Raw genomic sequence first — 13296 nt, 5'->3', positions numbered from 1 at the left:
TGGCCATCTTAAAAAGACACACAAAAAGTAAACAAAGAATTTATCTTGTGTTGTTGACTTGTACCAGAGGCTAAAAACTCTGGAAGACAGTGGTTTTTTCCTAACTTCTGTGCAGTTGATCTTAAATATCAAGAATATAGTTGGGGGTTTTAAGTCGAATGTCATGTGACACTAGTATGTGCTTTTTTTATTGTAACTTGTATCTTATTGCCAGAGATGGTGACGACAAATTGATTTCTGTGATTTAGTGCTATTTTATTTAAATATAATGTGAATATCATTGATAATGATATATTAGTATAAGTATTACAATTATTTGTTTTAATGTTATTGAAGTAATGTTATCAATGAAAAATATTTTTTTCAATATTCCAGTCGATTTATAATAATTATGTGTGTGCCAGTTTTACTACCTATTTGATTGCACTAATAAAATATAATATTCTTTTTTATTGTTTTAGCAGACGTTTTTTTTTAGTTTCAATACAAAGCCTTTTCTTAAAAAACAAATGAGTTTGTAAAGTAGAATAAATGGAAAGACAAGAAAAAAATACACAAGACTGCCATGTTTCATCAATATAACTTTGCTTCAACAAAAGTTATGAAAAAATGGTGAAAAATGAGTTCGGAGTAAGCGAATCATTCTGAAAGATTTCATCAGGGCAAAAATTCATAAAAGCCGCCAGATATTGTCAACTTTAAAATGCCATAACTTGTTTATTCATATCGATAGTTAAAAAATGTCTTGTAAAGGTCTCAATTATCTGCTCCCAATGGAATTCATGTATAAGGAATATTTAGCTTTAAAAAAAATGGTCTAAGGTTGCTGTTATTACCTCCCTTTAATATATCTTATCAAAATAGTGGCATCATTATGGTGATATTCAAAATTGTATTCCATATTGATACACATAATTGATCTTGATGTTAATATCTAAAATCCACTAACATATCTTTTTGATGGATGGCTGACCTTATTTCTGCATTTGTATATAATAAAAAGCCCAATTTCATGTATATATAAAAACCCTATGGATTACTTTTAAGGTGTATTTTCTTATGTTTGGAGAGATTACCAGAAAATGCACAGCTATATTCACACATGTCACACTGGAAGGGTTTTCTGCCTAGGTGAATGTTCTCGTGCTGTTCCAGCTTGTACTTCTCGTAGAAGCATTTATCACAGTGCGTGCATTGAAACTTTTTCTCCCTGGTTGTGTTGTGTCGCTCGACATGTTTTCTTAGCGATGACGGTGATTTAAAGGTTTTGTCACAGAAGTTACACCGAAACACAGCTTTCACAGCATGGGTAAACTTAATGTGGTATTTTAAATGTTCCTCGGCTTTAAAGAATTTTTCGCATTCGCTACACTGGAATTCTCGTGTGAGGCAATGCGTGACTTTCTTATGATATTTTAAATAAGCATCGCTGCTGAAGTTTGTGTTGCATATATCGCAGGTAAACTTGAGATTTTGTTCCTTCCAGGTGTGGTGGTACTCTCTGTGCTTGGCGAGGGCGCTGAGGTTATGGAACGCCCTTCCACACTGTTCACATACACACGGCTTGTAGCCGGTATGCACTCTCTTGTGTAAGTTCAACTTGTGAGCAGTGACATAACCTCTACCGCAATGTTCACAAATGTACGGACGTTCATGTGTATGGGTGCGAACATGACACTGGTAGTTATACTTTCGGTAGAAGATTTTTTCACAATACTGACACCGAAAGTAACAAAGTCCATTGTTTATTGCTTTATGTGTTGCAAGATGGCCCTTGGATGTAAAATTTCTACTACAATCAAGACAGGAATATTTCATTCCATTTTCTCTTTTAAGTTTCCTACTATTCTTAATCTTTTTCAATTTTACCCCAGCCTTTTTGCCATTCTTTGAAAACTTAAAGGTCTTTAACCTTATTTTTGAAGCTGCCCTCTTGAAACTTTGGTCTGACATGTCATCATTGACGTCTGTGTCAGTGTCCATATTGTAGTTAGGAGTCTTCTTATCATAGTTCTCAGTATTGTGTTCCAATGTCGACAAGCATGTGTCTATCTGTAAGGGTGTCATGGTTTTGACGGCAGAAATCTCACCACTGTTACAGTCATCCTCTGCTACATTTGTTTGTTCCGGCGATGTTCCAGATCCCAAGTATGCTTGTTCAAGTGTATGGTAGACCTTTTCTTCATTTTCTGAAATATATCATAATACGTTATGTTTCAATGTAAAATACTCATGTAAGCAAAATAATAATGCAGTGACTTGAATTGTTGTTCAGTCGACCCTGTTGGCTTGAAATCACTTTGCTCGATTTCCCCATTGGCTCGAACTGGATGTCAAGGACCTATTTCTATATACTGTAAGCATTCCCGCTTGGCTCGAACTCATCGAGGCAAGAGGTATTTTCGCACGTCCCTGGGAGTTTAAGCCAATGCAGTTTGACAGTCACAGTATTAATAATCAGGGATGTAATTGACCTAGCTGCAAAAGGGCTGAAACATTTTGGCGATGGGCTTTGGCACTTTAGTGCCTCGATGGGAGATGAAGCTGTGACCATGCCGCAAAAGAAAAACCAGCTTTTAGAAGCCCATTTGAGAGCTTTCCTGACCTCACATTTGAAGCAAACTTAAGTGTGCATACTAAAAACAAATAAAGTAACAACCAAAAAGCAACCTGTTTACATTTTTTTAAATTATTATTATTTTTATTTTTTTGGTCCCCGGAGCCATAAGACCGGCTAGAATCCACTGTTAAATCACATTCATGATAATCACAATTGTATTCTATATTACATCAACATCAAATGCACTGAAAAGAGTTTATATAATTTATGTCATACTGGTAATACCTGATATACCAAATGCAAATGAGTTTAGGTTGTCCGGTAAGTGCAATCATAAGCCCACTTGCTTCTTACCAAGGCGACCCAGGTTCAATTCCCAGTCTGGAAGCATGTGAGTTTGGTTAGCTGTCACCAAGCCAGACGAGTGGGTTTTCCCGGGTACTCGAGTTTCCCCTGTTTCAAAGTAAATTGGCATGGCAATTCCAAAATCAGCGAGAAAAGCTGTATTTTTCTTTATTAATCTTGAGTAGTTTCCTCTTCCATAAGAAAGCTGGAAAACAACTCACATTTGTGAACTCATTGTCTTTAACTGCTCAAAGTTGTAAATTTTAAATTAATACCTTTAAAGATGCACTCTTACTCCCAAATCAGAATTTCCACAAATGTTTTAATATACCAAAAAGGGTGAATCAAGGTCGAAACAATGGTTTTTATGAAGGATACTGGGGGGGGGGGGGGGGGGGGGGGTGAAAAAAAAGGTGCAGAAAACACAGTTTTTCTACCTTGAGAGACTGTAGTAGGCCACAGTAAATGTTTTAGCACTCACCAATCATTTAATATTTTTGCATTTTCAGCTGTTAAATACATGGTTACAATCTTGTTATCAATTAATAATATTTTTCATATATGCATTATTTAGTAAGTAGGTTAAGGTTTATCGCACAAATTTTGTGTTTGTTATACATTACATGTAAATGACTTGTAATGATTTTGAATAAGAGTGTCACTTTAACAGTTCTTTCATAATCAACGAAAATTAAGTTTTCTTTTAATGCAATTTCCAAATGACAATATCAAGACTTTGACAATATTTTTTTCAAATATTTTTTTGCAACAAGACTAACCTGCAACACTGGCTAGTTCTCCAGGGGAGGTAACACCAACAGGAGCTGCTGGGTATGATTGAGAGTTCTCTTCCCAACCCTGAAGTCTTTGCCAACATTTTTCCGCATCTACAGTGGCAGAAATAGAAAATTATAATAATTTTAAACCTTTAGATCAAAATGTAAAAAAAGTCTAATGTAGTAATTTTGTTCTTAGATGTATAAGATCAACACATGTACATGTATGGAGCATACCCCCCCCCCCCCCACACACACACACACACTAAATACGATTCCTGAAAAAATAAACACCCACTTATGGTTAGAAGTCTATCATAACAATTTTAATCTTCAATAAAACCTCATTTTATCATTTAAAGATGCACTCTTACTCCCAAATAAGATGCATCACAATTAATACAATTGTTTTAATTTACCGAAAGGAAGATAAATACAAAAAACAATCCAACTTATGTGAAGGATACCGTGTTGAATTTAAAATAAAAGTACAGAAAATAAGGTATTTCTACCTTATGAGATGATAGTTGATCACTATAAATCTTTTAGGACCAACCAGTCATTTAATATTTGTCCATTTTCAGCTATTAAAAACACGGCTGTTACAATCTTGTTATCAGTAATTAATATTTTTCATAAATACATTAATTCGTTAATTTAATAAGCAGTTATAGGTTTATCGCTAAAAATTTGTATGTTATACATGTGTAATTGTGTATGTATTGATTTTAAATAAGTGTGCATCTTTAAAACAATTGTTGTAGAGTCATCAAACTTGGTATACACATTGGTCACATTCAGCATTATGACCCTTATTGATTTTGGGTCAGTAGGTCCAATGTCAATGTCCAACTGTTACATTGATGGGCACTCCATAAACAAACAAACTTTGAGTGATAAAGCTTCAACTTGATGTGTTTGTATTGATTTTAAATACGATCATCATTTCAAATAAAAAGTCAAAATATACATATAAAAATATATGGTGCCCAACCAAATCATACCTGAGAAGATTAACTCCCATTTATGGTTTGAAAACAAATCTCTGATAGCCGTCTCCTGCTCCAATGTCACAAGCAGAGTAAGGAAATACTTCTCCATTTTACCACATTTCTTAAATTTGAATATCTGAAACACAAGAAGACAAAAATTCATGTCAAAATGATGTCACCAGCTATATAGCAAATGTGTATAAACAGCAAATGCCCTGTAAAAACACTCTTCTGGAAATCTAGTTCTAGTAACATAGGATTGCATATGAGTTGCCAAAAAATTATAGAACAAGACTAGGAACAGTTATCATGCAAGCTTTTGTTGGGCTATTTAACTTTTCCCGTAACAAGTTTCATAACATGTATGTTGTATATCGAGGTAACAATAATAAATTTATTTTTTGATCACATGACAAATTTGACGAGATTTTATTCATTTTTTGGTAAATAAAATAAATTCATGCCAAATTAGTGGGGTGAAATGAGATCAAGTTATGTCACACTAGTGTAATGTTCGCAAATATATGATGTTTGTATTACACTCTGCGTGATACTCTTAAATGAATCATTCCGGTAATTGCAGCAATACACAATATCTACCGGGGTTTTTGTTATGACTTTAAAATAGATGTAGATGATAGGATAACAATATATATATCATGCCTCGAACATGAATGACACACCACCATTGGTCCAGGACTGGTCACCACGGTGAACCCATATTTTTCCTACCCGAGTCACTAATATTTATATCATACCAGAATGGCGTCTTTTTTTTATTCTGATGAATAAAAGAAACATTTTCCACAAATTTATTAATGAGGGTCTATATGGGGCATCAAGTGTGAGCAAAGGTCGAACTCAAACATGTTTTTTTTTGCGCCCCATATATCTCATATTTGGTCACCTTCTAGCCCCCTAACTTATAATATCATTTTGGAGCGATGCTATAAGCAGTTTGCTTGCACATATTTTGGTCCATTCTGCCCCTTATTTAACCATTGTCGATTCCTTCTAATCCACTACTGCGCTTAAATAAAACATATATTTGGATACCTTTGCCTTCGAAAAAAAAAATGTATCAAAGTATTATAAGAAGTGAATGTATACTGTGGTGATACACGTTTTGTACATGACAATATGTAACTTGGCAGTTAAGTGTGTAATTAAGATCCATGTACATGTATTTTTTGCAAGGTTGACTTTTGGCAGGTTATACCAATCAACTTTATTATGCTATTTTGTGTTCAATGTGTCTTTAATCCAATTTAAACTTAAAGCACTAATCTGTTTCTTCATCCTTTTGTCGAAATTAAAACAATAAAACTTTTTGAATGGTGTTGAAAAGTGATAAGTGTTCGGTATTTGTACTGTAATTCACCTTGAGTTCAGACACCTTAAAATAAATAAAAAAAAATCGCTGTCTGAATTCATAGAAAATTACCATTTTTACATTTTACATTTTATCTATGTCCGAAATAAAAATAAAACCTGCCTTTTTTCTTCATGTTTTGCGTTTTACTACTTATTAATTTATCTGTAGTTTTCAATAGTTATTTATTAACGCCTATAAGTGTAAATCCTTCATCAAGTTAATTAAAATCCCAACAAACACGAGTTTACCGATTTACACAGGCATTATGAATTAACACCTTTTATAGGCTGAAGATCAACCAGTCACACTGTGTGACGTCACATAACTCACAGTTATACCAGGGCTTTTTCTGCCCAATTTGGGAAAAAGACCCTAGACATTTTGGGAAATTTTGCGTCGTGAAAATGCCGAAATTGGGAAATTTTACAGTTAAAAGAAAAAACTGTCTAGTCTCCTGCGAATTAGGAAAAGATTTTATATTAGTTTATTTCCCTTTATAGAACCAAAATGGCTGAAATATCAATCCTTGGTTGTAAATATCTACTGCAATAAATCAATCATGACAGGTAATATTTCATACAGATATCTGAATGTGATGAAAATCAATGATTTCCGAGTTCAATTATCAAAAAAACTACATCACACAATTTATTAGGATGTTGTTAATGAACCAGTACATGAAAAAAAACTTTCTAAAAAAACAACAAAAAAACATTTTTTTTTTTTTTTTTACTTTTGATTGGGATTTTTTTCTAAAGATTGGGAAAAATATCTTATATTTTGCTTTGGGAATGGGTCCGAAAGTCGGACCCGTGGGTACTATAGAAAAAGCCCTGTTACCCTCAAGGGATTCGGCCAACGAGGATCTCGTGGAAAGCATGGACAATGTTATACATGTGAGATTAATGTTTCTGCGTGGTGTTTTCGATTGTAAACTCAGTATTGCATTTCTAACTTTAATTCATCACATTTAAATGAGTATAACTGTACGATTATTGCTTCATACAGTCTATAAATGTGGTACAAACATGACATGTCTTTGTTTTCTTAATCCCCTGATTGCCCTTGTTGTTTCTTTAATCCTCCAATAAATATATCACACTTCCTCTTTCTATGAACAATAAATTGTTTAGGATGGTTAGAAACCAATTAAGTTGTACATGTAGTGGTGTTTACTGGTACGGTAATCTGCTTTCCACAAGATCCTCGTTGGCCGAATCCCTTGAGGGTAACAGGGCTTTTTCTATAGTACCCACGGGTCCGACTATCGGACCCATTCCCAAAGCAAAATATAAGATATTTTTCCCAATCTTTAGAAAAAAATCCCAATCAAAAGTAAAAAAAAATAAAAAATGTTTTTTGTTGTTTTTTTAGAAAGTTTTTTTTTCATGTACTGGTTCATTAACAACATCCTAATAAATTGTGTGATGTAGTTTTTTTGATAATTGAACTCGGAAATCATTGATTTTCATCACATTCAGATATCTGTATGAAATATTACCTGTCATGATTGATTTATTGCAGTAGATATTTACAACCAAGGATTGATATTTCAGCCATTTTGGTTCTATAAAGGGAAATAAACTAATATAAAATCTTTTCCTAATTCGCAGGAGACTAGACAGTTTTTTCTTTTAACTGTAAAATTTCCCAATTTCGGCATTTTCACGACGCAAAATTTCCCAAAATGTCTAGGGTCTTTTTCCCAAATTGGGCAGAAAAAGCCCTGGTATAACTGTGAGTTATGTGACGTCACACAGTGTGACTGTTTGATCTGCAGCCTATAAAAGGTGTTAATTCATAATGCCTGTGTAAATCGGTAAACTCGTGTTTGTTGGGATTTTAATTAACTTGATGAAGGATTTACACTTATAGGCGTTAATAAATAACTATTGAAAACTACAGATAAATTAATAAGTAGTAAAACGCAAAACATGAAGAAAAAAGGCAGGTTTTATTTTTATTTCGGACATAAAATGTAAAATGTAAAAATGGTAATTTTCTATGAATTCAGACAGCGAATTTTTTTTTTTTTTTTTTTAAGGTGTCTGAACTCAAGGTGAATTACAGTACAAATACCGAACACTTATCACTTTTCAACACCATTCAAAAAGTTTTATTGTTTTAATTTCGACAAAAGGATGAAGAAACAGATCCGTCAACGTACAATTATTTGGACTACAGTTCGTCCCTGCAGGACAGGAATTTTACTTGGGTCTGACTGGACCAAAAGGCCCCACTATTCCCCGGACACAGGGGGGCTGTGGTTACAATTGACTGGTGCATAATCTGTCTGTCTGTCCATCATCCAGGTGGTTTCCAATTTTAGGTCAAACATTTCAAGTTCAAGGTTGCGGTGACCTTGAGCTGATAAACATCTTTGCTTGATGTTTCAACATCTATCAAAGTACAAGTTCACATTCTTATTAATTCTATAATTATCGTAATATAATCGTTTTCTGTGCAACTTGTTTACAGTAACTGTGAAAGTTGTGATTGATGACCTTTGGTTGTTCGAAAATTAGGTACGCAAAATAAATTATTTTTGGAAATAATTATGGGTGTCCGAACTCTTAAGGTGAATTACGGTACCTTCCATAACATGAATTGAAGGGTGATTTACTGCCCATAAAAAGAACGCTGTTGGACATAGAATTAATAAGAATGTGAACTTGTACTTTGATAGATGTTGAAACATCAAGCAAAGATGTTTATCAGCTCAAGGTCACCGCAACCTTGAACTTGAAATGTTTGACCTAAAATTGGAAACCACCTGGATGATGGACAGACAGACAGATTATTCACCAGTCAATTGTAACCACAGCCCCCCTGTGTCCGGGGAATAGTGGGGCCTTTTGGTCCAGTCAGACCCAAGTAAAATTCCTGTCCTGCAGGGACGAACTGCTGGTAAAATCCCCACCAAATGCTCCCACACCCAGGTTACATCCTAGGTTAGGCCCATTCCCCGCTATTTTCGGCACGAAAACAAAACCAACACATTCACTGGCATTGCGTGGCCATCTGGAAGGTAAAACCATGGCCGATTTCCCCGGACCTGGGGGGGGGGGATGTCTGATATGCAGCTTTTTCAGGGATGATAACAGAGCCAAGTTGCCAATCCTGAAAATGTCTGCGTGGGGTTCAGGGGGCCGCCGAAGGCCCCGATGGGTCCAGGGCAAAGCCCTGGTGGGGGACAAGGGGGGTGAAGCCCCCCGAAGCTTTCCGTATTTCAAGGATTCTAATACCCTTTTTTGCCTTAGAATAGTGTTCAAGGAGTACACCTTTCGGTTTGGTAGATATAATTATGTACAACACGAGACATCCACAATCAGAACAATTATCAGGAATCTTAGCAGTGAAGTTTAACACCTTTGTCTTTAAACAAAGTTAAAATTACTTTTTTTTACCTGAAGTCACAGGCATTAGACATGTACCTGACATTTTGGTTCAGTTGTCCACTTCCCATAAAACTCAACTGGCTATGATCAAATGCCTGTGTATGAACAGTCTACACTGTGGGATGTTTGATTTATAATAATGAACAACATATCGATTATCATGCTTGCAAATGTTCATTGTAAAAGTGTTAATTATTCAATTTTTATGTATCATAAAAAGAGTATTTATTCCATTTTCTGCACATTTGATGAGAATATAGTGTTATTAATTATTATATATATTATTCCAAGTAATATCCAAACAGGACTTAAATGCTTTGGCAGCGTAGCCGTTGTGGACATGGTGGACTTTGACGTATTCTGGTCCCTAAGCCAGATTTTTTCCCCTCATGGTGTTACATGAGTCCAGTAGAACACAAACTAGATTATCCCACGGCAGTTCAAGTCTCTCAAACAGGCTTTCAAATTCTATGAAAATTGATTCAGAATCAGCCCTAGTGATTTTTAAGGAGGCCAAATGTCTCAACACTATTTTTTTCTCTATAGCAGAAAAATAGCTGCAACAGTTTTCTCATTGTGTTTGTTGACTTGTCTTAGTTGAAACAAAACCGAGATCCATTAACTCTTCCACATGTTCATCATTGAAATGGCTAGCCACTCCGTAAGTCATCTTGTATGATGCTGTACACCTTTGAAGTTTTAATTCGCTGAGAGCTTTTGTATCTTTGGCAAGTGTCTTAAGTAAGACACACTACTGTGGTGTGGTGCCAGGGAGCATGTTCAGCCATAAATCCCAGTATCATGGCCTCTGGATTGAATTGTCAGTCATTGACAGGAACAACTGGATGCACTGGCTGAGGTGTCTGTTCATCCCTGACTTTTGTAACCATCAACATAACTGGAAATACAACTATAGAATTTAAATCTCACTCAGACTGGGTCCTCAAGAAGTTTTGTTGAACTGTCTCAAATAGAAAATAAATGACTGCCTCTACGTAATATGTATTACTACTAAAAAATATTTATTCATTTTTTTTGTTTAAATTTGAACCAAACCAATTTTCATTTGAACCTCCCGTTATGGTCAACAGCCACTTCTTATTGAGAACAATGCTTCAAACATTATGAGAATAATAAAGAAACAGTTTACAGCGTAAACTTCAATCGGCCAAATAAAATTTGTAAAAAAAAAATCGATTATTATGACACAATCCGAATCGGGATATCCGAAATAATGCTACATGCGCAAAATTCATAATCAGTTTGATCACTTTCTATTAACTTAAAAAGAAACGTTTCGGGAATTTCTCTTAAAAATAAATGGCAAATATACCCTTTAAATCGACGAATCGATGTTTTTAAAAGTTGGTGGTGGTCGTTTTTTTCCAATTTTCCAATACCCGTTTATTCGTCTTTGTCGTCTGTCATATCCGGATACGACCATCCGGATACTGTCTTCTAGCCCCATCGGTAATTTCCGTAATCACCTAATGCTATCTTAACCAATCATATAGCTCGATTGCAAAGACGTAAATAGGTTCGTTAATTTCCGACTTTACGCTTCCGGAAAACTCACCTTTCGTACCCATATTGTTCGAACTGAGCTCGATTCGCTCCCTGTACCCCTCCCCCCTAGAAAAAAACTCAACGGATTTACATTAATCTCAAAATCGATCCGTGAGGCCTTAAATCCGGAATTCCGGATTAATCCGGAATTTTATCATCCCTGTTTTTGGAATGTTTGCTCCAGTCCGAAAAAACCCCAGTTTCTTTCACAATAACTTTATGATTATTAATTATAATTTGCCCATTTTACCACGATGCCAAAAGGATGTGACGCAGTTGGGACATGGCAGAAAAATGATACAAGAAACTTCAATAAAATAATTATCCGAAATAAGTGTCCGAAAAATGCAACATTATCTATAATGTTTGTACCTTCAAATAACATAAAACAATGAAAATATAATAATCAATATAAATATCTTGTGCATCTTTCTCAAGATTTATGATTTCACCTTACATGTTCTTTCCTTGCCAGAAATGAAATGAAGAGTTCTTTACGTTACTGATGTTTTGTGGCACATAACATTTGGTAGCAGACAACAAATTTAGCTAAATCACTGGTAGTCCACGTACAATATTCTGTAGCCAATATTCTTTTGCAATTATATTTTTACTTTTGATGTAGAATAAAAGTTGATATGTAATTACTGGGACCAATAACAATCCCAGGTAATTAGTAGTGATATCAACTTAGTATATAAAATAGTATTACATTAAATTCTCCGTGGCCTAGTAGAAGTCCCTTCAGTAGTGTCCGCCTACGGAGCGGGAGGTCGTGGGTTCGATCCCTGGCCGCGTCATACCAAAAGACGTTAAAAATTGGTACAAGTAGCTCCCTTGCCTGGCGCTTGGCATTTAAAGGGTAGTGCTTGGAAAAGTGTTGTACTCAGTACTGGTTTAACCCAGGAAAGTTGTACCCCGTGTGTCGGTGCTTTACACCGAGCACGTAAAAGAACCAAGGGGTCTCTTCGAAAAAGAGCTAGGGTATCGCACCCGCACTTCCTTGTATCCCACCACTGTCTCTTCAGCGTGCTGTCCCTTCAGCAAAAAACAAAGGACCCCGTTGGAAATAAGTGCTTGCACTTTCACGGGTTATCCTTGACCGCAAGAAATACATACATACATACATACACGTATAGACTCCGCTAGGAGTACCACAAGGAACAGTCCAAGGACCGCTGATGTTTCTCTGCCATATAAATGACCTGCCCTTGAGCGTCAAATCACAGGTTCGACTCTTTGCGGATGATTGTTTGTTGTATCGGCAGATAAAGAACACTTCAGACCACATTAAACTCCAGAAAGACTTATCAGAACTAGAAAAGTGGGCCTCCACATGGGGCATGAAATTTAATGCTAAAAAAATGCTATATTCTAAGTGTCAAAAGTAAATCATCCCACTTTTATTAACTCGACAATACTATACTGAAACACGTGGACTCTAACCATTACCTTGGATTACTTATTTCAAATGACTTAACATGGTCTAACCACATAGCAATCATCTGCAAAAAGGCTAACTCTACACTTGGATTCCTTCGCCATAACTTGAAACATTGTTAACTAGAATGCCGGAAAACTGCCTTTATTTCACTCGTAAAATCTCAATTAGAATATGGCTCAATTACATGGGACCCATACTTGAAGAAAGATATAGATAAACTAGAAAAAAATCAACGCCTATGAGCACGTTTCATCCTAAACAACTACAAGACCAAGGAAGAAGGCTGTGTGACAGAAATGCTTAACACACTGGAACTTAGCCCCCTACATGATCGCCGTGTATCTAACAGACTGGTGATGCTCTACAAGATAGCAGGGGGTATGGTGCCGGCAGTGGACCCTGATCTTTACCTGACTAAACAATCAAATAAGCGCTGCATAAAAGTAAAGGCATACACGGATTATTTAACTTCTAATATAATAGATAGACGTGTTTCAAACAACACACGTTCATATAACATCCCATTTGCTCGCACTGAACAGTATAAACATTCATTCTTTGTGGAAACACTTGTAAATTGGAACCACCTGGAAGACAGTGGTGTGTGCGCAACTACAGTCGAGGGCTTTAAAAAAGCTCCCCCACAGCGCTACTAGAACCCCTCCCTCGTAGAAATGTGCTAGAAGTGGTCCTTCTACGTAACTGAACAGATATAGATACATGTACCAGTACATATATGCTGTTAAAAAAACAAAATTTTAGAATTTTTGCTTGATATCTGGGATCAATAACAAAGAAACTTTCTCCTGGTTGATATTTAGGTGTCTTATTAATTATGAC

General features: G+C 35.6%; 1 protein-coding gene across 1 annotated transcript; it reads right to left on the bottom strand.

Annotated features, from left to right (window-relative positions):
* Nucleotides 1–475: 475 nt before the first annotated feature.
* LOC128211349 (oocyte zinc finger protein XlCOF7.1-like) lies at nucleotides 476–11541 on the bottom strand. Its single transcript, XM_052916040.1, has 4 exons — nucleotides 11470–11541; nucleotides 4686–4809; nucleotides 3685–3792; nucleotides 476–2189 (listed from the first exon to the last, which is right to left on the bottom strand). The coding sequence occupies exons 2-4, from the start codon at nucleotides 4780–4782 to the stop codon at nucleotides 1030–1032; spliced, it is 1365 nt and encodes a 454-aa protein (XP_052772000.1). The 5' UTR covers nucleotides 4783–4809; nucleotides 11470–11541; the 3' UTR covers nucleotides 476–1029.
* Between the last annotated feature and the right edge of the window lie 1755 nt (nucleotides 11542–13296).

Source organism: Mya arenaria, chromosome 12 (assembly GCF_026914265.1).
Source record: "Mya arenaria isolate MELC-2E11 chromosome 12, ASM2691426v1".
Classification (NCBI taxonomy): domain Eukaryota; kingdom Metazoa; phylum Mollusca; class Bivalvia; order Myida; family Myidae; genus Mya; species Mya arenaria.
Note: the sequence above shows the minus strand (reverse complement) of the source record. Positions and strands in the feature narration are given on the sequence as shown.

Excerpts from the sequence above, each read along its gene's own strand:
- LOC128211349 (XM_052916040.1), bottom strand. The coding sequence starts at position 4,782 with ATGGAGAAGTATTTCCTTACTCTGCTTGTGACATTGGAGCAGGAGACG. Across the intron at positions 3,793-4,685 it reads ATGGGAGTTAATCTTCTCAG|ATGCGGAAAAATGTTGGCAA; the intron begins GTATGATTTGGT and ends CTGCCACTGTAG. Across the intron at positions 2,190-3,684 it reads AGAACTAGCCAGTGTTGCAG|AAAATGAAGAAAAGGTCTAC; the intron begins GTTAGTCTTGTT and ends GATATATTTCAG.